The sequence below is a fragment of the Ooceraea biroi genome, chromosome 14, assembly GCF_003672135.1.
Source record: "Ooceraea biroi isolate clonal line C1 chromosome 14, Obir_v5.4, whole genome shotgun sequence".
In the NCBI taxonomy this organism is placed as follows: domain Eukaryota; kingdom Metazoa; phylum Arthropoda; class Insecta; order Hymenoptera; family Formicidae; genus Ooceraea; species Ooceraea biroi.
In genome coordinates this window covers 7,512,523-7,540,504 of record NC_039519.1, presented here as the reverse complement: position 1 = coordinate 7,540,504, position 27,982 = coordinate 7,512,523, and the positions used below count along the sequence as shown (strand labels likewise).

The 27,982-nt window shown below is 31.5% G+C and overlaps 2 protein-coding genes across 2 annotated transcripts; both read left to right on the top strand.

Annotated features, from left to right (window-relative positions):
- On the top strand, positions 1–14,115 carry LOC113563346 (protein snail-like). Its single transcript, XM_026974816.1, has 2 exons — positions 1–3,112; positions 11,191–14,115. The coding sequence occupies exons 1-2, from the start codon at positions 3,053–3,055 to the stop codon at positions 11,836–11,838; spliced, it is 708 nt and encodes a 235-aa protein (XP_026830617.1). The 5' UTR covers positions 1–3,052; the 3' UTR covers positions 11,839–14,115.
- On the top strand, positions 11,494–21,788 carry LOC105283034 (zinc finger protein 761-like). The gene is made up of 4 exons (XM_011345480.3): positions 11,494–11,623; positions 19,082–19,148; positions 19,304–19,397; positions 19,738–21,788. The coding sequence occupies exons 2-4, from the start codon at positions 19,092–19,094 to the stop codon at positions 19,986–19,988; spliced, it is 402 nt and encodes a 133-aa protein (XP_011343782.1). The 5' UTR covers positions 11,494–11,623; positions 19,082–19,091; the 3' UTR covers positions 19,989–21,788.
- Positions 21,789–27,982: the final 6,194 nt, after the last annotated feature.

Here is a 27,982-nt window from a genome sequence, read left to right as displayed (position 1 = left end):
CTACTACTACTACTACTACTACTACTACTACTACTATTACTACTATTACTACTACTACTACTACTACTACTACTACTACTCGTAACTCATGTATACAGTTAAGTATGCGCGACGGCTAAACGCGAAGCGATACGGTAGATTTAGTTTTCTTTCTTGCTGAGCGCGCGAGCGATCGCGCGCTTCTCAGTGGGCGGTGCTTGCGATCGATTTCCAAAAATTATGACGAAGTCTCGATCCAGCAAATGGTGGAACTTGCAAGCATCTCTCCGAGGGGCAAGTCCCGCCGTCGAAATTTCCCGGATCATACGAGGGTGTGAGAACAATTCCCTGCATGCGAAAATATGACTGTAACTCGTATTACAAGTAAAGCACTGTGATATCGATATATTGGACATCGATATATTAAGACATAAATTTAAAAATATATTTGAAGAAAATACGTGTAATACGATGAAAATGTAATACAATGCGTTATTTTTTAAATAATTACGTTTTTTATTTAGTAGACAAATATTTCATTCGTCTGCAGGCATATCATTGAGGTTTTACAATTTTAATCTATAAAATTCTTGCTTTTCGACAGATTTTTTGTTTTTTAAAAGATATCAAACAATGTAGTTTTTGAAATTTAGAAAATACCTTTTGTATTCTATGCATTGCAGATTTTTTGGAAAAATTTACAGAAATGTTTATGTAGTAAAATACATAAAAGTATACACAAAAGGCACATTGCTCTATATTATATGAAATTTTGTAAGATTTTAAAGTTAAATTCATTAGCTATATGTAATATGAGTTACAATCCTTACATCCTCTAATTCAAACGGAGGATTCCTTGTAGACAATAATTCACATCCAGGAAGTACTATAATACTTTAAATTTCTAATAAAATGATTTCTCTTCATTTTTAAAATTTAATCCGTCTTTAATTTTCGAGTATGTTTTGAATTGATTTCTTAAATAAAAACAGAATAAGTAGTCTATTTTTTGTAAATAGGCATTGATAAAGAAATTTCTAATTCAATCGCGGGAAAATATTTCGTATCATTTTCTCACAAATCGTGCATGAAAGAATCTTAACTTCCTGGATTGTATCAACTCCACAGCTCGGAGTCATATCGTAGGCCAGAAGGACTCGTCTTCCGTCCAAGTGCAATAACTATTGATAATCTATCCTTTCGGTCCCGCGCTATTATACTTGACGCAATCCATATGGTTTTCTGGAGACCAACGGTGATCGCGTTTTGTCTCAGACTTCGTTCAATCGATCGACAGCAGCCGCATGCTGATACGTATCATATAGTAAGCGAACAAAAGATTAAAGCATCAGAGAGAAAAAAATAGAAAAATATTGAAAAGATGAAGAAGAGAGATTCCAGTGAGAGAACGGGAGAAAAGGAGAAAAAGAGGAAAAGTGTGAGAATGAAATGAATTTGATCGAGAATATCGGCACTTGCGTGATCATCAGACATTGACAGAAGAGACGATGATTGTAGATCTTGATTGACGTGGATTATGGGGTATAACATGTAGAAACGCGGACGAGCGTGATGTTATTTGTCAATGTTTAACCTTAATGAATGCATTTTGGTCAATGATGATTACGATGACATTACATAGCAGTTGAAGAGAGCGGTGACATGGTAGACGATAGAGTTAATCGATAAACACAGTTATGGATCAATGATACATAACGTAGCTATAGATAATTGATAATACTACTGCCTCACGAGGCCTTGATGAATGACGGCGGTCATGAGAAAAATGATCAGGGAGTAGATGAGGATTGATTTATAAAAGCGATATATAGACCGAAATAAGTCGAAACGAGTCTCGCAAGAGTAACGCCAACGGGCCGCCGTCATCGACGGAGATTACTAGATTATTAGGTATGTAAGAATACTATTAAGTAGGTCGTAGCTCTTAACGACTCTTTTTTCTATGTTTTTTCTAAGAGGAAAGGAAGGGAGCGCGCTTAGGGCGTTTTTCTTCTCCCACGAGAATCTGTGGTCGCGCTGATCCGAAAAGATGCCTGAAAAGTAAATGGGAAGGAAGAGAAATATATAATAAAAGAAATTTATTAAAAATGAAGATAACAATGTTGACAGGAAGAATTGTGAGCAGTAACGAAAGTGATAATTATAGTGATAAAATCAAGGATTTTTGATAAAGAGATAAAGGGGTTTTGATAAAACCGGAAACGTGAAAAGAGAAGGAGTGAGAAGGGTGATCGAAGGTAAACTTGGAGGAAATGCAGATAGCGACACGAAGAATATTTCTGTGCGAAATCGTTCTTATCGTTCAGCTAAGAAAGAAAATTCTTTTCAACGAGACGATTAAATCGGCGGTCTAGAAACGTATATATAGTCACGGATTATATCAAAATTTTATTTTCATAAAAGACCTTATGTGCCTTCTTATCACAAACAAATTTTATAGCAAACATACTGTATCTTTCACTGAAATCGTTTTTCTTACTTAGCGAACCTCAATTTTGGATTGTTAGATAAAATGAACAAAATGTTAATAAATATTAATGAATGTAAAATCATTACAAAGTCCGAAGGGAAATTAAGATGTTTGTCAAATTTTTTGTTTTGATCAATTTTTATTTCAAGATATATATACATATATGTATATAAAATTTTGTAAACTGCAACAATCATTTAACAAAGAAATTTTTAGCAATCTTTCAAAACTTATATTGAAAGGTTTCTTGCATTTCTTCCATTTTGTTTTCTTATCTAAAAGAATAATGCTATATGTGGTCGTAGAGTTTCAAAAAGAAATCCTGATTTCATTATAGGCTCTCTATATGTCTTCCCTCGCTAATTCGGTTTTTAATTTAATTTGAACTTAAATGAACATAATTATTACATATTACGTATTAATGAGTAGAATAGAAAGAGAACGATATAAATAGAGAACGTAATGATTGAAATACTCTTCCTTCGTTATATTCTTTCAGGCTATTTGACTCGTTTTCTGTTTGTTCGATATGCACGCACTTACGACAGTTTGCGCACTCTTGCTTAGCTCTGTTCAATTCGAATGAAAAAGAAGATAAAGAAACTGACGAACGACAACGATGACGACGACGTGAAAGAAGAAGTATAAGATGTAACGACCGTGTCGCGCGAAGTTATTTGTAATTCATGTGCCTTCGAAGAATTTCGAAATATGCGAGTGAAACAGAAAGATAAGAACGGAAAAAGTGAATGAGAATTAAAGACAGTATGAGAAACTGAAAGCGGATAAAGATCTTTATAATCGTCCGAGTGATTCGCCATCGCAGGATCCGAGGCGATGATTTAATGAAGGCGACGCAGAGCGTTCGCGATATCATTCGGCTGGTTGTCACGATTATAAATTACGAGTCACGCAAAAAAGAATATATCATACAAAGATAATAAAACAAGAAAACGCAAAAAGATATGAAGAAAAAAATCAATAATAAGACAATGCGCAAAACACGTAAATTCGCGTCTGCCGTCGATATAAAAAGCATATGAAAAAAAAAGAAAAAAAATTATAAAGAAAATTTAAGAACATGGCCATAAGACAAGGTGGACGCGGTGGATAGGCGGGAAAAAGCAAGATTTCCTAGAATTTGAAATAAGTAAGCAACAAATATTATATAAAATATTAAATATATATATAGATATATATATACGCAAAAGTATGTAGGTGAAACGTCGTAAATGCTTTTTACGATTTGGTTTTTGTGTTACTTACACGGCTTTTAATCAGATTTAATTCGAGTCTTGCGCGTATTAATTGGGCTTATTAATCCTTCTGTAATTAGGTTTTATATTGCAATTAATGGCGATCGTGTTCACGGCGGTGCGCCACGCGTAGCGAGAAATTTCTCGCACATAAATATATATACGTATTATGCGTATTTATTTTTTTTCTTTTCTTTTTGGTGTCGGTTTGGGAGATTGGGGAAACCTCTAACTGAAATGAAACAATTTGCAAAAATCGATTAGAACATCATGGCAAAGCTCGAAGAAAAGTAAGGCGAAATACGATTAATTGCTATTTTACTTTGACAACCTTTGTTGCTCTTTAATCGAGAACACCCCATTGAACATGCAGATCCTGACGCGATGATTGGATATTATCGCTTTTTATTAGAAAGGGAACAGCTCACATGCAGTACGTGAAATTACTTTGGAACAAAATAGCTTTTTAACGTGATATATTTAAGTTATTAAAATAAAAAAAAAATTTTGATTATAAACGTTAATTTTATATATATACATACGTGTAATGCTTTATTGGGAGAGGTGAACAAATTTTCTAAAGTCATTTACGAATAGGAATGATATTTATCGCGTCTATTATATTATTGGCAAAATTATATTTGGCTAATATATATCATTCATAAATTCTTAACTTTAGAATAAAGTTTTATTTAACATTAAAAATTCTATACTATACTTTATGATGTTATTATTATTGCTTTTGCTGAATATAAATGCTTTATTATTTTAAAAATACTTTGGCGAGTATTCCTCATAGAAAATATATAAAGAAAATATATAAAAATAGTAGATGCGTCTTTTGCAGAAACGATAATAATCGCACGTCGCGTCAAGAACTCGACATTCGCAGTGACTCATTTTTTTAACATAAATGTATTCGATGATGTACGTATTCATATTTTGAAATTAGAACAACCTTTATACATTATAACTTTGACTTGGAAGCAGAATAATGTACTTTATTTTTTTGACACATTTATCTTTATCTTTTTTACATTTTAAATAATAGTCATCAAATACCGGTTGTTGCAACTGCAAGTCAATGGTTATATCAATTTTGCCGACCTTTTATGCGCTCGATGTCGTTTTCGCTTTTGATTTGCTTGACCACACATCGCACAGTTCTTAATTATCATTCGATTCGTACAGGATACCTCGATTGCGTTTCGATGTTATTCACGACGATTTATAAAAGATGCTCTACGTGTGATATTTAGATGCTAAATTTCTTTCAAGATCGGTCGTCCGAGCAGTGCAGGAACGCGATTATAGGATAAAAATACGATTCGGCGTTGTACAGATAACAAAAGATTTATTTTTCTCTTTCGGATAAGACGCGGCGCGTTTATCGTTAAAAATTTTATTTAACAATGCGTTTATCGAATGTTATATAGAATATTATAAGAATATCTCGTTAGGACATAAGAATTCGGCTCCGCAGTACTGCTCAGACGATTAATCGCCCTTTTTTGTGTTGTGCACTTTTTGAGGGAAAACAAAAATTTACAGTGGAATAAAGGAAAGAGAAGGAGAGAGAGAAGGTCAAAATGAAGGCCGATAAGAGAGATTTATGTGATGGGTCGCAAGAAGTTTTACATATGCATGCCATATTTGCATGCAGATATTTCGGAAGTATAGTGCTTTATTTTTTTGAGCGACACAGAAAGATAAAAGATCTATTATCCTATTTCCGCGCGGGCGAATAAAACTTTATAATCGCACATTCATGCTTTTTCGAGATGTGCAAACGGATGCTGGCTTGTATTGTAAAATGGGCGCGAATGGACATCTCAATGAGAATATGTGATGAAACAGAGTTTTAACCCTTAAGATAAACATTTCGATAAAATTCTCAGTTACACGTGGAGATTCAGTCAACTGATATTTTTATATCCGCATCTCTGCCAGTTTTTTTTGTTAATAAGAATTTTTTAACATTAAAAATAGATCTTTGCTCCAAATGTATAATTATATTTAACAATTATACACTTAACAATTATATTTACAAATTATTATACATTGAACAAAGTTGAAAACAATGTTTTGATCAATTTGCATGCATTATATTTTTGGTAAATATAACAACAATTATATATCTTTATTATATTTTCGGCAAGCTTATTTATTATATTAGTGTGTAAACAAGAATAACTGGTATTGTATGTATAAGAGAGACACAGAAAGAAAGAGATATTAATGAAATAAGAAAAAAACGCAAGAGAAAAAATAACAAATGATAAAGATTCTATATATAATCTATATATAATACAGAAAAATAGAAATATATATGTATGTGTGTACATACATGTATATTACATATATTGAAAAAGTGGTTGAATTGTGAGTGCGGATGAGTATATTTTTGCGACGGAAGTAAAAGAATGTAAAATGAGCAGATTAATTCCAAAGTAATGTAAAGTTCATTTTTAAATTTTCCAGATTTTTCAAGGAATGAAATTTTTAAATAGTACATTTAAATAGCACTAGGATATAATGTAATGAAACATTATAAAAACTTATTATGTCTTACATATACAAATATAATGAATTTGCATTAATTAGGAATTATGCTCGAACAGTGTCGATAATGAAACATCGACGAAAAGTGAACAGCGAATTTCATAGCTCTGCGATCGACATCCTCAGGGACGGAATTCATAGCAGAAGCACTTAAATCTTTAGGTCAATATACATATAACAAATAATAAAGAGAAATTTAGGGAAATTTCCAGATTATTTAAATTTATTTATATTTTATATACCATTATATTTAAAATTAGCATCAATGTATGCAAAGAGTCATATCTGATGAATCATTTTTACACAACAAAAAATATCAATTAATAATCTCGTGAATCTTGATAAAGGGAGATTTCGTTTTTACACGTTTCTCTCACGAGTTCTGTAAGCACTATTTAGGATTTTTAGTTGCTGCGAATCCCGTGCGCAAAAAATAATTATACAATTCGAAAATCGGATAAAGAAAATGTATAATTCTCGAATGCGCAGTACTTTGATATGATTTGTACATAATCTAGTCGAAATTGATAAATATTAACGAATTAAAATGGGCGGAAAATAATCCTGGAAGTCAAAACATACTTTTATATTATTCAGTTGTACAATGTTATACAAGGTTATTGTTATTGCCCATTTTGTCTTTTTTTATCAATTGTCAGTCATGTTACAAACGCAAGTTGAAAAAAACTTATCCGATTTTCGTAAGATATACGCACTTATTGAATAAAACATTGCATAATGTTTCGATAATTTTTCTAATAATCTAATTGGTTTCTATTAACAAGTCATTTTCGCAGGGCAATGAATTCGCCATAACGAACATACCATTAATAAAAGAAGGATGAATTGCAATTAGATCGGTCCCGAAAGCATGTTACATCAACTATTGTAGACGTATACAGTATATAAAGAAAAGAGAGCATTATGTGAATGAGAAGGAAACATGAGAGGTGTACAACAATGATGGAAAAAGCGTGAAATGATGTGTTTGTAAGTTTTGACAATCCATCACAAAACCTCTTAAGCGATTTTTCGACACTTCGCGAGAACATAAGAGAAGAGAAGAGAAATAATCGCGGGAAAATAAGCGAATAGCTGTAAAAAAATGCTGAAACAATAGCAATTAGCGCGTAGGAGGGAGAGACGCAAAAGTCGAAACAAGTAGGTTTTGAACCGAGAGAGCCTTGTGTTAAGTGCCTTCAAATACATCGTAGATTTTTAGGCTGTAGAAGAAAAGAAACAAAAGAGGCGCTGGGCGCGTCCAGCTGTGAATGGATTTTTACGGTATTATTCAATCGGACATCGCCATGTATTGTTTGCAAGATTCCATCATGCAACAAAGCTACTCGACGTTTATTTCCGAACAAGTCAATTTCTCTATTCACATTGATTATCACATTATAAATTATCAATGGACGCATCAAAATGTATCTTTTTATATATTCCTACCTTAATATATACTGTATACTTGTGTCTAAAAGGTCCCTTTTTCATAATACATCAGTGTGGACATTTTAACATGAAAATTTCTTAAGAAAGTGATACTTTTTAAAAAAGAGAGAGTGAGATACAAAAGGATTTTTGGGTCGAGTAGCTTTATTATCACAATCTCCGGCGATGTTCTGCATATACATTTCGAGACCAGTGGTATTTTTTTAGAAATTATTTATTTACGCTGAACGAAATGGAATTTAATCTCATTCAGCCTTTATACTGCCAATATATCCGCTAAGACCATACTTCATCGTCGATACATTTTGCATAATTGACCATGCCCTACGCGTGACATTTTTCTTCCTTGACTTTCGCAAGAGCCGCAATATATGTGATCCTTTGTGTTTTATTTTATATTTCACACACAATCCCGTATTTATTCCTATACGGATCATACATTTATTCCTCGTATTTTTCTTACACATCGTTCTCGTAACGTTATTTCCGTTATTTCCAAGATTTAGACTATTTCTTCCTCGGATTCCTTTGCATTTCGACTTTTTATTTGTTCGTCTTTAACAGTACAATTATCTGTAATAGATAGCGAAGCCTCATCACGCCACAAGTGCGCGAATAGAGCACCGAGTGTGGGATGTTACTTCGATCTGTATTCAGAAATTTCACTATCTTTCACTTCGATTTAATCGAGCGACGATTATTTTGATTATCATTAATATCATATCGATTCATTATACGCAAAATGTAATGGATCATCTACAAACAGTAAACACCGTAACTATTATTTAAGAAAATTCTCGACGGACGTCTCACACTCAATTTTAAGTACGATACTCTTAGTACAAGCACAGTACTCGATTGTACAGAAATAGATAGAATGAAAGAGCAAAACACGAAAGAAAGAATGAATGAGTAAAAACATTGTGTGAGTGTGGATGTGCGCGTGCGCACGTATATGTGTCATGTGAAAGGGAAATAGATAGATAGATAGATAGATAGATAGAGAGAGAGAGAGAGAGAGAGAGAGAGAGAGAGAGAGAAAGAGAGAGAGAGAGAAAGTAAGAACGAGAGAAGAACACGTAAAAAAATAAACACAACTACAACTTCCGCTCAGCGCCTCGAACGCAAAATACACTATTTATAATTGTAACTTCTTTATCGCCATGTATTTGCCAACGAACGATGATTTATTAATTATTATTTTCCTTTTTGCCTTCATTTTATATTACTATTACTTAGAGAGCAACATAATTATTAACGACTATGCTACGATAATAACGATCTTTCTAGATACATTTTTGCTTGTTCTCTTGCGACGAACTCATAGCGAAAAATATACACGCGTCACACATAGACACATACACACACATACGAGCACGTACGTATCGACGTGTGATATCTGAAGACACGTACGAAGATCACTCGTTTGCGGTAAAATAATGTGATTTTAGCGAAGTGCGAGCTTCATCACCGCGTCGCCGTTTATTGGCGTTCGTTTGTATCATGTAAGAAGAATCGCTTGCTTAAGGAACTAACAGGAGACGCTCGGTCAATCTTGAACTTTACGTCGGGACTCGCATATAAATCTTGCATGAATTGTAAAGAAATCAAGTAGACTCTAATCGCAAGAAGCGAGTTGTGGAGTCCCGCGATAGATCGTGATAGATCGAATGTTTCAATCCTGTTTCTCTATTATTGTGCTTCCTTTCCGATATTTTTTTGTACACATATCATTTTTTGGACTTTTCAAACATTCCAAAACGCTTGTTTCCTTCTTTTTTTTGTCAATTTGTAGAGCGCCTTGTATTCGATTTAGAGCAAAATAAAGTCTAGAAAGGCAACTTTCTGTCGCCATTCCCTTCATTCCCATTGATTCTCATTTCTCATAAATTAATAGCACGTTTCTATGCGGAAAAGGTCGAAGATACTGGTGTAGATTTTGCATTAAATGAGATTTTAAGCAATTTTGGATTTTCACAGCCGGAATTATTGAACTTTTAAACATCACACTTTTTATCTTATTTTAATAATTAATAATTAATCTTATTAATAATTAAGCGAAAACGACCTTTTGTAGTTATTAAAAATTCAATTTTCGAAATACGTTATTCACTTCCATGATATAGTATTTCTATTTTCAAACAGATATTGAAAGAAATTTTTATCATTTTTATTCCTTTTTTTATTTTCAAGAAAAACAAAATTTCTTAAAAATTACAAATAAGTAACAAAAATATTTTTACAGGATATCAAGAAGATGACAGAAGATATATTATTCAGACTTCTCTAAGGACAAATACCACTTGAGTCTATTTGGAAACTATTTAGTTACTATTTCCGTATACTGACTAGTTCAATTTTTCGCAGGTGCTGCAGTGACGAATGTCTGTGGACCAAATTAAGAAGAAAACTTATAAGATTTCATCGTTATTTGGATACAACCGATACAAAACATGGATGAAGAGCCAAAACAACGCACGTAAAACGCTTAGAAGAAATGTAATTAAATTACAAAAATAAAAACAAACGTTTTATTTATCTGACCATATTGGTTATTTCTTAAGGACCTCAATTTGTAATTAACATGTAAGTGTTGAAGATTTTATTATGTTTAGTTTCGGTGTTGCATCCATAATGGTTTTTTGTAATTATTTTATTTATAATCGTTTTTAGATCATATTACTTGAAATGGACCAGAATTCTGGTTGAAACGTAGTATAGTTTAAATAAATTTATTGCCAATATATGGTCAGATAAATAAAACGTTTGTTTTTATTTTTGTAATTTACGTATATCTATTGGCGAAGAAAAAGAGTATTGTACGAAATGTAATTAAAAATAAAGAGCTTTCTCTATTAGAAATTAATATACGAATATTAATATCCTAATCCTGATATTACCTATTTCATTTATATATTTATAATTTTATTTATTTAAAATTGCATTTCATTTAAAGCTGACAAAAGTAATTATGAGTTTCAGACAGCAAGTGTGGCGCCGAAGACAACTGGCAGAATAACTGTACAGAGAGAAATAACGCAATTTATTATCAATCTAAATCGAAGAATCTTCTTAATGCATCAAGGTGTGATAGCCGAGTTAATTTTGCATCTTAATTAAGGGAGTATTCTAGAATCACGTAACACCTAAGAAAATAATCCGAAGAAAATAAAGCGCACCGTACAGTAATTATTTCCTAAAGCGTTTACTGATCCTAGAATCCTCTCGTTCTGGTGCAAAGTTATTCCCGCTTGTGATCGAATCTAATTCTATTTTCTGGTGCGTTTCTACGGATTTGCAAACCCGCAACATATTGATTCACACATATCTGACAGGGGCCTCCTCAACTACCGCGAAAAGATCCCCCCCACTGAGTAGATAATTATCAAGAGTCATTATCTGCTCCTTATAGTCCCATGCCCAAACCGCCATATGCTCGTTGTTGCTAAGCTTGAGATCTTGAATGTCTTTTTTGTTGGCATGGCCCGCGCCGTTGTAAAGAGTATAGCAATTACGCACGCGGTTCCTCCGACAGGGGTACCGCGTGCGGCTAGCCCATGGAACGTAAGACTAATCATGCCGTCGACCGGTCTGCTTATGTGTTTTGCAGTTTTCTTCACTGGCCTTGGCTGGAGCGGCGATGGTCCGCGGCGGGCTTCGAGGAGTGCGAACACCGCGACGACAACGTCGTCGTCGTCGGCGACGGTGGCAGCGAGTGATGTGCCCGCACCGCTGACGCCGCAACGTCGTCCACGACTGCATTGTCCGTCGCGGCATGCGTCCAGCCGCAACAACAATCATCCAAGCATCAGTAGCAGCAGCGGTAGCGGCGGCAGCGGCCTGACGCATCATCACGACCGCCGTCATAACTGTTCGAGATGCGGTAAGAGTTATAAGAATGCGTACATCCTGAAGCGTCACTTGTTATACGAATGCGGCAAAGCGCCGTCCTTCAGCTGCCCACACTGCGCCTTCAGCTCCAAATATGAGCGCAACCTGAAGGCGCACATCAACCATCGCCATGTCGATTTGCACCCAACGTTGCCCGGCATTGTCGTCGGGCAGCGGGAGACACGTCATCAGCACGGCAGGGAGTGACTCGTCATGGTTTGCGGAGTTGCAATGTAAAAGTCAGTAACAGTAACTGGATATTTTTGCGAGGTAACTTCGAATCGAGTCTTGTGGATCGTGAATCGTCGGAATCATGTTGCTGGGCTGAGAATTTACGCCAAATCAGAGTGCCAAACTTGAGTCACGCTTAGAGATTGTCATTTAAATATTTACAAGGTAAATATACGTGAAAAGTTCGTGATACTTGGGATGTGTAGCGCAAAGGATGACAAGTTTTTCATGTGAATACTTACATGATACACTACATTTTAATATAGTGTATCTGTATTATGCATCAATGCTTTGAAACATTTTAGTCCCTGGTGGGTTCAGGAACGCTGACTTTGTTATAAGATTTGTGCAGCAAAGCACTGGTAGAATATGATTTGCAAATTTCGTTAATCGTTTTCACAGATGAACATTCATCGATAAATTTAAATATTAATGCTTCAATTTACAACATGCAATTATTTTTTACGCAATATAAATCATTAATACAAGAGTTTTGATTTTAGACAGTTAATATATGAAAAGATTATCTAGAAAAGTAGATAATTTCTTATTCAGAATTTTCATTTATTGTCTATGCTATTGTACGATTTCACGTTGTTATAATACGCAGATATAAGATCGTACGATATTGTAAGATGGATTAAGTTTTCGTAAGCATATTAATTAAGTTTCTATTAAAGCAACTCAAAATACGACGCAATTTGCGTTCTCACGGCCAAAGCAAATACCAAAGTAATTGTTTAAGTTCCTTTAAATTATGCTCTCTTTTTCTTTCTTCCGTTTCCTATTTGATCGAGTTATTTTATTGCCTCAGTTTATTTATTATTTATAATAGTGATTTTGTTCTTTGTATGATATTGCCTGACAAATAGTTTGAAAAGAAAAAAAGATATTTAAGAAACATGTAACACAAAAATATGTTTTTCTCTAGCATTGAAACGTTAGTGATGTGCATAAGACAATATGTATTTCAGCCGCTAAATATTAGGATTTTAAAAATTCTCTCGATTAATGTTGATTTCACAGAATTTCGGTAAGATTTATACTTACCGCTTACATGATATTAGAAAAAAAGGGAAAAAAACGAACGTTTTAACTAAGCAAATAATAAAGTAAACGTTAAGAAAAGCATTAGCAATCCACCATTGTGGGGTGTGAAGCTAGCACTTGTTGGATCCCGTTTAACAGTATATAAATGGATAAGAAGTCGAATAAGAACATTGTTGAATATTTCAGACTTGTAGAAGTTACCAAAAAAGTGTGATCAGATTGCATTGTTTTATCAGTTGAATTTTTCTTAACAGTTGTTCTCAGATTGCTATAATCTGAATATCTGTTGCTTTTACGGAATTGATCTATATTTTAAAAAACATCTCATATACTGTTCACTTTTTTCACAGCATACAAAACAACAATTTTGAAAATATTCTGTTAAAAAAAAAGAACACTTTTTTGGAACATCTTCGAGTCTTTTGCAGATTATTAAATTGCCCAATTATTTTTATACTACTTGTATTTATAATTGAGATGTGAGAATCGCTCTAATAAGAACTCTGAGCGGTAGATTCCATTTTGATGATGATAAGGGCGATATTCTCAACGCAACGAAATACCCCCAACACACATAGATTACTGATACTAGCTCTCTAGTGCAGCCTAGCTTAAGGAATATTTATCAAATCTAGTCAGATCAGTCTGCATGTGTCTTTTCATTGTCCTTACACGATGAAATTTCAATAATTTACGAACGAAGAATAATCTGAGCAGTATCAATAGTTATTAAATTCATACACATGACGTCATATTAGTTTTTGTGATCTCCTAAGTTTAATTGATTTGTACAAAACCGCACAGTAACCTTGAAGATAAATCTTCAAATAATGAACAAATAATTGTTTAAATTTTTCTGAAATTCTTGTCGCAAGGTCAAATTTGAATACTATTTTCATAGTAAAAAATGTGATAATTAAACTACACTTGATTCCGATTGTAAAAGTCACAATTAAAATAGCTGTACTTGTACAGATACATTGCATGTCATAATTCTGCAAACAAATCAATTTCTAGGTGAATTTTTTGGTCACTGTTTAATAATTTTTAATGGAACAATGCAAACATATAATTGTTGATTTAATACAAGGATGAATCTACATTTTAGAAAGATCTTTTCATTTGAATTAAAATCGTCTAGTCTAAAGAATGGCCTAAAATATAATAGGTCATAACTTATTTTTCATTATAAGACATCCGAAATAAAAAATATATTTAAATCAAAATGGTACATATGTTATATGTATTATATATAAATTGCATTATACATATAACGTAATAATTATAATAAATTATAATGATATGATAGAAATTATAAATCGTAGATTGCAGAGAAAGGAAAAAAGTGTCTTTTCACTTTTGGTCGGGACAACAAATAATCCATTACCTGTTAACTTTTATGACTTGCTTTAATTCAAAAGTCTGAACTGATGACAGAGAATTTTTATTCTTATTCTTTTGTTGAAAGCGTACAGCTTTCATGCTATGTATTATGAGTAGTGCCATATTAACGATATTAGGTTTTTGTTATGTCAACTTCAATTATCTTATTTTGACAATTACAAAACTATCAAACGAGACATAATGATATATGACATAAATCTCAATACAACGAGGTGAGGCGAGTATCATTTCAGATATTGCCGAGATATGTTTTCATGAATATTTATAAGATAATTCTCGCATGCGTCAAACATGAGCTTCCTTCGAGACCCAACGAATTCAAGAAGATACTCGATCAAGGACCAAAGAATTGACGAAATAGTATCTGAATACTAGTCAAGCTCATCGAGGACTTTTGTCCCGACCAAAAAGACAAAGTGAACATTTATTAAAGCAACTGTAAGGATATTGAAGACTCGTATCTACTCTATAAATCTAGAAGATCTAGTGAGTCTTTTTCTGAGTGTTACTATCTTTCGCTCTTCCTCTGCCTTTTTCCCTAAATAATACTTCTCTCTCGTGTTGACCTTCTCGTATCTACTCTTTTTCTCTTCGTCCTAGAAATTTGTAGTTTCAAGCTAAGCACGTTTAGATTTCATAAAAATTTCGAATAATCCTGATCTAGATATAGACGTTGTTACTTGGTCTATATCTATACGATCGCATCGATCTCTATCTGTCGACTATTGTCTATGAAACTAAACTCACTCGACTATCTGATATCTCACGATCACGATCGTCTGACCGGTATTCCCGACTCGAGTTTAAGTCATCGTTTAAACTGGTTCGTTTGAATGTACGACGTAAAGATCGGTCGTTTGGTAAACGATTCACTGATTATTCTGCGCGAAATATCGATCAGAACTGTTCGTAGAAGCAAACGCGATTCCGAATCTCTTAGCTTCGACATGCTCCTTCTCGTTGACTCTGAAAATTTCTAAAGGATCTTGCACATTCGGGCGATATTGCGTTTCTTACTGACTCGTCTCGTCTTGTATTTTCCTTTCCTCAGCTTCCTTATGAAAATCAAATTACTGATAAGAAGATTTTCGCATGTCGTCCAAATCGACTCCATGTGCCTAAAAATGTGATCAAAACATACTGTTGTAAAATGCGATGCTCGCGCGTCACATTTAATGTCTAGTTTCTTGTTATGCAACAGGGATTTATCGATTCTCGTACATGACCGTCTTTGTTTCTGGTGAAATCAAGCTATGTGTTACATGTCATGAATAATTTAGAAATTAAGAAAACATCGTTCACAATAGAGGATTATTAATTACTTAGCAATAATCAAAACAGTAAACAAAACTTTTTATTAGGTAAAGGGTAAAATTATTATACGCATCTTTCTTAGAGTCTATAAAATTTTTATCATTATAGAGAAATCTCTGGAATTAATACGAATATATTGGGATTTTTTATTTTATATACAAAAGACCCATAAGCCCCAATATTTACGTAATTTAAACATTATTAATAAATGATACTTATAATTTAAAATACGTTGTAGGTAACGAACTTAACTCTACAGACTTTAATTCCAACAAAAAGAACAACACAATTTTGAAGTATAAATATTTCTTTTTGCATTATATTAATTAGTATAAAAGAAAATCTCTGCTTCCACTTACACAATATACAGCTGCCAAAAACGTAAAGAAATATATATTAGATTAGTAAATTAATTAATCTATTTTACTATTGTCTTCTTTTCAATAAGAGATTTTCTTTGTTTTTGTCATAATTTATGCGTTAAAATGTTTCCCAGACATTCATCCGGCAGAAAGTTGCTCGAAAATAATTATGAACGTAAACGATTGCATTTATCTGTTGCAATTTTTCATACAAATATGTGCAGAACACGTGATCGACGTTGATATATATATATATATATATACATACAGGGTGGGGCAGTTAAGGTGTTACAGACTTATATCTCGGAAACGAAGCATTTTAGAGAAAAATGTTTCAGACAAAAGTTGCAGGGTTGGAAGGGGGCCACTCAGTGGAGGTAACAGAGTGGTCATTCGTGGTCATTTTCAAGGTCATTTAAAGGTCAAGTCCAAATTTTTAAACAGAAACCCATACTTTTTATTGCAGATTCTGATTCTCCGTCGAAAAGTAAGTAACTTTTGTTGGAAATATTTTTTTTTAAATGCCCTCCTCATCCCGAAAACACAGGTTCAACCTTTGGTGGACCAATGATAATAACTCGCTTTATAACGGACACTGAAGTTTTTTTTTTAGTATTTTACTGTTTACCGTCAGCATTAGCGTTACCCAGTGTGCACCACGTGGAGGTAAACTGACGGTAAACAGTAAAATACTAAAAAAAAAAACTTCAGTGTCCGTTATAAAGCGAGTTATTATCATTGGTCCACCAAAGGTTGAACCTGTGTTTTCGGGATGAGGAGGGCATTTAAAAAAAAAATGTTTCCAACAAAAGTTACTTACTTTTCGACGGAGAATCAGAATCTGCAATAAAAAGTATGGGTTTCTGTTTAAAAAATTGGACTTGACCTTTAAATGACCTTGAAAATGACCACGAATGACCACTCTGTTACCTCCACTGAGTGGCCCCCTTCCAACCCTGCAACTTTTGTCTGAAACATTTTTCTCTAAAATGCTTCGTTTCCGAGATATAAGTCTGTAACACCTTAACTGCCCCACCCTGTATATATATAATGTTTCATAACGTCGATCTCGTACGAAACGTAAAAGCGAACGGAATGTGTCTTCCAAGTTTTCCACGTAATCGAAGCAAAAAACAGCCAAAATATAATACGAGAAGGAAAAGCGATTTCGCGATTAAAGATGCGAAACGAAAACGAGATACAATGACGGAAAGACTGAAAATAAAAGAAAAAATTGTACGAAGAGTGAGAAGGATTTGTTATTAACGCGTGAACGATGCGAAGCGTATATGCGACTCTCATCAGACGAGAACGTTACATTTTTCATCTCGCACATCGACTAGAAATTTATTTGTTTCAGTATTGGGTATAACTTTTATCTTGTTGCATTATTGAGAAAGAATATTAACATATTTGATTTCTCTTTTATTGATTTGAAAATGTCTTTGTAAATGGTTCATGGAAAGCAATTGTTACTTTATATATATTTAATAACATTAATATATACGTCTACAGTTATTTTCGAATAAATTATAGTAGCAATAAAATGTCATAGTTCACTGTCAATAGATCTGATGCAAATAATGTGGCAACGTTAATGTGAGTAATAAACATTTCTATCGTTGTGCGAGATAACACTTGTAAGAACAAATCGTAATTAATATGTGCCATGTGCGCACGCGTTCACGTTAATTTTGCGACTTTTGTGCCAATGTAAGTAAGGCCAGCTATTATGCAATATTCGAATCATCGTGCAAGCCGATGAATGGCTGTACACGAGATGCCTATAGAATTATTTTGAAGCCACCTAATATAAATATATATAAAAGAAAAATATATATATATATATATATATATACATACACAAAGAGATAAAAAGAATAAAGATTATATATACACAAACATATACATATACATACGTAAGTACACATATATAAAAATACACACATGGGGGGTAACTTTATGTGTAAATATACGTTATGATATTACATTATACATACGTATATACGTGTATGACTCTCTCTCGCACACGGGCGAAACGAGTTTAAAGTGGCAATGCGAAACCGGAGAGGTACCTTTAGTTGTTAAGGTGATCGATAATAATTAGTATGTAAGCGTTTGGCTCCTTTCTCGTTGATGCATTTTCGAATATATAACTGTAAGAAAAAAGAACGAAAATTGTAATGGGAATTCCATGTAACTTCACAGTTTTTACGGTAACTCTGATTTTAGCTGTATATATACATAATATGAATTATTATCGGCACTATACAAAGTTGCATGTTGTGAAAGATTCGTGATATTCATATATTATTATAATTTCTTTAAACAATTTAATTTTCGTTTTGAATACACATTTTGCGTGTGTCTGTATTAAAATATTCCTAAATAGTTTTCATGTTTTTGGTTTTTTTATATATTAAATCTGAGATACAAATGTTGTTATGCGGAATCCCCATTAGAATGCCGATATTATTGAATAAATAGTCAAAGAAAAGTGCGTAATATTGTTCATTAATGTAATACATTTGAGATATCCACGATTTAATCGATCCCATTAGACCAGAATTTAAAACTATGATTTACAATATTCGAATTTTATTTCTTCAACTAATTTGTTTTCTTAAGTTGTTGGCTTCTTCTATTTGTCTCTATTTTGTACGTGTGATCTAAACATTTTACGTATCATTTAATCATTTATGATAAGCATAGTAATGCGGCTTGCAAGTGCCAAAATATTACCAATTTCTTCATTACGCATATATGCATATTATGTATATTCTCTCCGATTTATGTTTTTCTTATGCATATTTTAAATTATTATGCTATTATGAGTGTATCATTAATAAACGTTGTGTTAGCAAGAATATTTGACAAATAATAAAGAAATGAATTTAATTATTCCGCCAAACAGATCTTATTTTATGTCCACGTAGCAGATTCCAAATTTTCTCATAATCTTAATCAGTTTGCACTACAATATTTATGATTATTTATATCTTTGCAATATTTGTAAACATGAAAAAGGAATGTACAATACAATGCATATGCTTACAGAGGATATGAAACAATTACGGTCTCCTTTGCAGATAAAAACTGATGAATAACAAAGAAGAAACTTCATTTAGAAATTTCGAATTGATTGAACTTAAACTGGTAAGTTTTGCAGTATAAGAAAGTCAAGCTAATCAGAATGCAGTGAATGTATTTAAAGAAAAGATTAGAAAAAACTTCTGTTTATTATGTTAATAAATATACATTATCAGCTTATTTTTATCATACCGATTAATTTCCAAAATTTTTGCTTTCAGGTTCAAATTGGCACCATCCATGTCGACAACATATCCAAATTTTTCATTTCATCTCTTGCGATCAATAAAACGATTGTGGAAAATACACAATATTGTAAAAACTGTTATTTACGTTTGTAAAGATACGTGTTTGTTGTTGCATCATGTAAATTCGAGTATAGTACAGATTTATGAAACGCGATTATCTCGATTGTATTTGTTAATCGCTGTCACGATGATCTAGCGAAAGTATTGATGCAACATTTAGAATAAATCAATCGAAATCTTATTTATACTTCGTAACGTAATCACGTTTCTTGAGCATTACGATAGTCGTTGATGCTGTCTATCAATTTTAGATCTTTACTCTGAACGATAGATCGTTTATCCCATTATTGCACATGTAAAATTTTTCTAACAGTTATTCTCACGTACATGGGCTTGTTTGATTGTAGGCTGCCAACATTACCATCACCATTATCAAGACAACGACAAACCCTTCGTTTGCGATCGCTGCGGCAGAAAATACAAATGGAAGGCGTCTCTATATTGCCATCAAAGAGACGAATGTGGCAAGGAGCCGCAATACAAGTGCTACTATTGCGATTACAGGACGAAGATACGATCGAATTGGATTCGCCATGAGAAAACACATACAAATCCACGCGGACGCAAACAAGCGCCTGGAGCCTTAGTAACATTTTAAAAATCGATAAATTTTTGAAAAATGAGTCTAATTTTATTTAAAAAATGCATAAACATATTTTTTCCTCCAATGCAGTTGATTTCACGAAATTTACAAATAATTGATTAATTCCCAATTGACATATAGTGCATTATAAATAATTAAACACGAGGCTTTAAATGTTTCAAATCTAGACAATTTCAGAAAATTATAAAAGTTTAAAATTTCGGTAATAATTGATATTTTCTTTATATTTCAAATACAAACTTTATAGAGCTTTTTACACTTTTCTAAGACGAACGGGTATTTTTCAAAGTTCTTTTTTTCGTTGTTACATCAGAATTTTTACACTTTTTTTATTTTTACACAGAATATACATCTTGAAAGTAATCAATATATACAAATAAACGACAAATGTTTTCATCGAAGACGTTGATGAGAATAATTACGAAAGATTTTAATTACTATCTTTAAATTTATATGGATATTATTTTATAATTAAAAACACATACACATTCCACGAAATACGTGAATCTAAAAATTTATTGAAACGTTGCCAAAGATTTAAGTAATTTCTTGCAACAGATATATGTATATTATATTCCACAATTCTTTAGTGCCATATATGTATGTATGCATGTGCGTATACATGTGAGTGTGCGTGTGCGTGTGCGTTGGTGTGTGCGTGTATGCGTGCGTTTTATAATAAGTTACAAAACATGTTCATTTTCTTTAATGTATGAAAGTAACAAAAAATTTTATACACTTTCTCAAAAATATCCAATGTTATACTCCTGAAAGCTTCACTCTCATTATCTACAAAATTAGTAACCAGATATTTTAATTAAAATATGATCTCAATTACTATTCTTTTCTCGCTACCAGAATGCAATAAATTAAAAATTTAAATCGTACCATATTGTTTTCCATAAAATAAATAACTAGACTAATAATGCTTACATATTAGTATAATAGTACATAGTAATATTATACTCCGCAATAAAAGGATTACCGCCATCTGCAATATTTTTAATTCATGTAAATAAAAACAATATTCATAGCATATGTGATATAGGACATAACACTTTCATTATTGATAAAGTTAGTTTTATTGGAATAATTGCAGTTGCATGTACGAATGTGGCGCAAACGTTTGTTTGAATACGGATATTAAAAAAAACAATTATCAAAAATAAGTTAGAAAATATTCGTAAATGTATTTTAATTAAAATTGGAAGCGAAGTAGGATTTTCTTCGCAATAATTTCTGTATATATGGAATTACTTTATTTAATGTGTATATGAGGTACTACATGCATAACAATTTATATTAGATTAGATATTAAATTAAAGTCCATTTCTTGAAAACCAAAGCCTATATCTAATGTAAGAAGATATAGAAATAGTTTAATAAAATGCAATAATATGAAAACAAATTTAATGGAATATTTGTATCAAATAAGAGATGTTAATATTTTGTTTCATATCTTTCTAATCTATTACGATTTAAATTAATAATTATAATATATTTTTTATTCCAGATTGTGTGTGTGACCAAAACTCATATGGAAGATTTTACAAAACAAAAGCCTTATAACAATTATACAATTCATAAAACGGTTGCATAATATGCAAAACAATTATTATAATAATATAAATTTTTATTATTATTATTGTATAAATTTGTCAAAAATATAGCAATATTTAAACGGATTTATAATACGAATTAGTTGCGATTTGCACTTATATATGTTTTACTTTTCTATTATTATAATTAATATCCTTTCCTTTTACAATTTTGCTGTAAACTCAAACAAAAAAATCACCCATGTTTCTTAAAAATAATGTATACTGAACAAGTATGATTTTTAAGAATGATATGCATAGTTTACAAAAACACACTTTTTGCTTGCCTTGTATTTGTAATTATCTGTATGTTATAAATAATTCATTGTATTCGTTACGCGAAATATATATTCCAACATTTTTTCCTATATTTATCACAAATTTACCAAAAATGTTATAATGCCATCATTAACATTCGATGACTATGCTCTAACCATTTTCCACTCCGTCCTTTTGCAGGTTTAACACGGCACGCAAGATTATGGACTGTAATGGACGACAATGCAACGCTAAAACGATTTATATGTGATATTTGCGGCAAAGCGTATCTATCGAAGCGTTCCCTCCGTAACCATCGAAGTTTCGAATGCGGACAGCCGCGACAATTTGCTTGCAATCAATGTGGCTATCGCTTCATGTACAAACATCATTTACAGAGGCACATAGCAAGGAAGCATCGTCATAATATTGGATAATCGAACTCTTGAAACGGAGTGCTTTCTTCTGCAAGACCGAACGTTCGCAGAATGAGAAATGATGTACTTCTCAATACTATTGTTGGAAAGTGACAATAATAAAGCAATAATTCTATACCTCTTTCGAATTCCTAAGTCCATAACAGCTCCATAATATATAGAGACATTATATTTTTATTCTTTGAGGAGTACGCAAATTACATTACAAATTACACCATTTTAACGAAGACTGTTTGCAATTGTCGAATAAAATGTGATTAAAAACTTTTGAAGTTGTAATATCTATATTGCGACTGTGTGATTATAGCAAACAAAAACGTGCTATACTTGGCAATTTTCTTACTTTTATCTATAGCTCGTCTTTATACAACATTGGTTTGTTAAATCGTGCTCTTTGGACGTGATCGCAAATCATAAATAGAATGTATGACGCATCTATACGCAGCGATTACTGAAGTGCCATTCTTTTTCATGCTGGATGCATCGTGTATCGTTAACAGATAGAAGAAAAAACGCAAAAAAACTGATCTAATTGATTAATTACTTCTTTTTCAGGTGACAACGGAAAGATTATCTTACTATCCAAGGTGGAATTTATGTGAAGCAATTGTACCAAAATTATACCTGCACAAAAACTATGATAATGTGACCAGGATTACGTGTCACTTTTGTAGACAAAAAGTTAAACTGAAAAGTTATCTTACATCTAATCATTTTTATTACATCTAATCTAATTATTATTTTTGAATAGAATATATGATCGATTATAACGTAATATACAATATCATTATATTATTAAAAAATTAATAAAATGTTACTAAAACTTTAAGATAATTTGTTTAAAATTAATTTCATATTTAAATTTAAGATAATGTAGTTAGATAAAATATTTATCTCTTTCTTAATGTTTAAATTTATACAATATTTACTGGATCATTATTTATCGCGACTTTATAATAAAATCTAACAATATGGTACAGTGTACGGTGTTCAATATAACATTTTGTATATAACAAGCACACCTGAGATATGCACAATTATAAAGGAATGTAGTAACAGGAACAGGTGAAGGATTCCGAAGCTTTATAATCTATTTGTTTTGTGTAAATTGTATATATTTCTTTTAAACGTTTTAATATTGATCTTCTCGTATTTTAGCCAAAATTTTATATCTTTAACATCTATAAAATACGTAATATTACAAATTACAATAGAAATCTTTATCTACATTTACAATAAAAAAACTTTTCTATTATTTTACTAATGTATGTAGTACATGTTTATTGTCCTGTTCAAATAAAAGTATATGCATCAATTGATGAATATATCCACAAGAAAATTAATTAATATTATTAATAATAATATTAATATATATTAATATTATCAGCTGCATATATTATATATGCTATGATTTTCATACCAGAGATTTCCTGATCTTTCCAGTGTGAATTGACTGTTTAATATGATATTTCGTTTAATTACTATTAGTCTGTTTGCTGTTTTCAGTTGTCAAATATATGACGATCAGCAGATTGGAGAATAAGAAATCGTTCATCTGTCAACTTTGCGGGAAAGGCTACGCTTGGAAAGTCTCCCTAAGCCGACACATACGAGAGGAGTGCGGTAAACCGCCGCAATTCAAATGCGACTACTGCGGAAAACGATTTAAACAGCGTAGCAGTTTCCAGAGGCATGTGACCAAGCAGCACTTCCAGAAGATGTAACCATCTGTATGAAGATTTGTGTAAAGAAGAAAAAAGATCAAATTAAAAGAATATCTTCCCTCCTTTCTCTCTTTTGAAATAATTTCTTTATAAAGTAATGGCTTATATATATATATATAGATTCATAAAATGAGAAAAATACAAAGAAAAAATAAAGAATAAATTCTAATATATCAAAGAAGAAAACATAACACTTGAAATTTTAAGATTGTTTATTTTTTGTTTGTTATGCATTCTAATATTTTTATCATTGTCTTATTAAGACAATTAAATTTAATTATTAAATACAAAATTTGGTTTTTCTTTTTGTATTTGTTACAGATATCATATGAGATGATCATATTGATAATAGCAAATTCTCAATAACTTATCAAAATTATTCTTTCAGAGACTATCTCATAGCAGTTCAGAATTAATTGTTGTTTAATCAACATTCCTTATTTGCTGAACAAATTAAATTCATTAAATTACAACGAACATTTATTATTAATTTACCTTCTTGTAAATTATTCTTTGTCTTGCTTAACTTTTATCATGTCATCTATAGATTAAGCATTTCAAACAACAACTCGGAAGATCAATTGCAAGAACGGATTCAAAAGTGCCTTTTATCAGTGAAATATTATTATTTGGTGCTATAATATATTGTTAATTAATAGGAAAGAAAGGTTGTTCTTCTGTCAAATTGCAGAAATCATAATTATTTACACGTAGCTTTCAAAAACCATGAATTTTTAATAAACATGAAAGAACAAAAGTTTATCAGCTATGAAAATTTTGCGTGACACATTTTTTCGTGTATTTTTATAGCATTCTGTATCTGTATCTAATTTTCGTTTGATAATAGATTTTGTTTTGTTTGCATTCTTCCATCAATTCACTAAATTTATGAACTGTTAAACTATTTTTATGTTTTATGATTCAATTTTTACATAAATTAATTCCATACAACTGAGTTATGTATTAGAAAATATATGTATATATAATGTATGTATAATTATATAACATGTATAATATATTACAATAATATATTAAAAAACTTGCATTTTTTTATCAATCATAAGCTCACTTTACAATGTTTATAAGCAAAATATCTTTATATGAATTTTTAAAGAAACATTTGTGAAAGAATTTTATAAATAATATCTACAAAAAATATAGCATGTGAGAGATTTTTAGTTACAATATTATGTTGTTTATTTCTCTAGTAACATGAAGATTTTACAGATGTCACAATAGCGACATTCTACACAGAAGATTACTCAGAAGATTATAGACATCAATTATCATCTGTTCTCTTCTCTATTTTTTATTGAAGTCTCATTCTCAATACAAAGTAATGCAATTTGTTTGCGTCACACACACATACACAAAATTAACAATACTAACGCAAAAAGAACTTTCTCTATATGGCATTCTTTATATTATATGTATTAATTCACGCGATATATACATATTAGAGATACAGTCTGTCTAATAAAAGTGTAACTGGCATAATTTTAAATTATGTATTGTAATAAAATGCAACGAACTTCACATATGTTAATGAAAAATAGTATACATTTACATTAGTAAATCCACCATCGTTATTGATAATTGCTTAACATACTTAAAACCCTCTATGAAATTGTTAAAGTATTCTTGATATAATAAGGCTTCCATATCAGTTTGTCAAATTAAATATTTCATGTTTTATATTTTCTGTTCACAAAGCTTTAATTTGATTCATATATCCTAATTTTCGATTGGATTACCATGAAATTATTGTGATGATAATCTATACAGGGTGTTTCCTAAGTAAGTAGACAAACTTAAGGAGGATATTTCTTGGCTTATTTTAAGAAGAAAAGGTCATATAAACATATGTCCTAAACTGCTTTGTTTTCCAAAAAAAGTACATCACTGTTTTCGTTCACTTTTCGGATAGCGTGCTTTTGCAGTATGAGTCAACAGCGGTGGGGATGGAGCGGGGATGGTCTCGCGGCGCCGCAAGTGAACACTCGTTTCAGACTGCGCCGCGCGGCCTGCAAGATCCCCAGACTTAAATCCAGTAGATTTTTTTCTATGGGGACAGCTTAAATCTTTAGTTTACGCTACACCTATTCAAAATGAAGATCTCAGAAATCGCATAATAGATGGATGTGAAAGAATACGTAACACTCCAGGTATTTTTGAGCGTGTACGTCAATCAATGGAAAGGAGAGTTGGAGGCGTGTATCATGGCTGCAGGTGGACATTTTCAGCAGTTACTGTGATGTTATTATTTTTCTTTTTAGTTACTATTTTCTTTTTCGTTATAATTTTTCTTTTTGGTTACTATTGTTTTTCATTTGTTTCATTTGCAATAACACAAACTGTTCTATAATAAACGAAAAGTGAACGAAAACAGTGATGTACTTTTTTTTGGAAAACAAAGCAGTTTAGGACATATGTTTATATGACCTTTTCTTCTTAAAATAAGCCAAGGAATATCCTCCTTAAGTTTGTCTACTTACTTAGGAAACACCCTGTATAATAGATAATGATCTACATATAATACATATAGAAAAGACTGTTCTGTAGAGATTTCAGTTCACAATCTTTGCAGGAGGAGAACATATACAAATAGAAATATGATGTATGCAAAATGCATACATTCTGTTCATATTTACTACATATATATTCATTCTTTTAGCAATTTTTTATCTAACAATTTTCAAGAAAATTTTGCCAGTTACGTTCTTGTTAGATTGACAATTGTCGTGGGCTTCGGATTTGAAGATATTCATGCTTTTAAGAGTTAATCACGCTTCTTTTTCATTGTTCTATCAAGACTAGGTCCAATAACCAGACGCTTCCATCATCTATATTTCAGGTACATCTTTACGTATATGTGCCCCAGTTGTCCTAAAATATCAGCACCTATGCTACAAATGTTGCAAGACCTACAAGAATAAAGGCAGCCTGATACGTCACGTGAAGTACGAATGCAACAAGCAGCCACAATATATTTGCAAATTATGCGATCGCGGCTTCAAGCAGAAGAACAATTATAAACGTCACGTCAATACCATCCATCATCAGCATGAACAACAATCTTAAAAACATACGAATAAACTCATCATGGAGTATTTTTCATCTCGAAGAAACTCTTCGCATCTCTTTTGAAGATATCTCAACAATCTTGAAATTTTGACATCGGATAATAGATAGTTCTTGATGTTTAATTGATGCAAATAGTTTCATGTGAATTATGTATACAGTAATATAGTATACACAAAGTATATTGTATATAATATACAGAAAGAGTTTATTAATTATGATCATTTTACAGATATATCGTATGTTGTTGGATGACAGATTGATTAATATCTAAGCAAAATTTTAAATTTTTAAGGAAAATACATTTTAATTATTTCTTTCATTATTTATTCAGAAGTGCGGTTTTCAAGAGTATAAAAACTTGAATGAAATTATTGTAATAATAAAAGTTTTTGCAATTTACTTGTTTATTTTTATGTATATATATATTCGACAGCCATACACACGTGCATATATGGCGATTATTAATTGAAAAATATCAGATTATAAAATTCCTAGATAAAGTTTATGAATGATTAAGAATTGTTGATAGACTGTTATTTGAAAATGTTTTAAAGATTGTAAAATATAAGTAATTGATGTAATGTCATTTTTATGAATGAATGTGATATAAAAAAGATATTTTAGAAATTGCGAATTTTGAAAAACTGTTTTATATAATTTATTTTAAAAGATCGAAATTATATATCGAAATGAAGATACGGATAGCACGTTGAAGAATAAACAAGATGGAAGACTGTGAGAATAGTGTATTTGCAAGTAATACTTTTAAGTGGAAGAGTAGTTCACTAAGAATAAATTGTCAGCTTATGTTGAGATCAAACACGCTCTTTGTAAAATTTGCTATTTAATACTTCACTGCTTTTACATCTGAGTTAATAACTTTTACG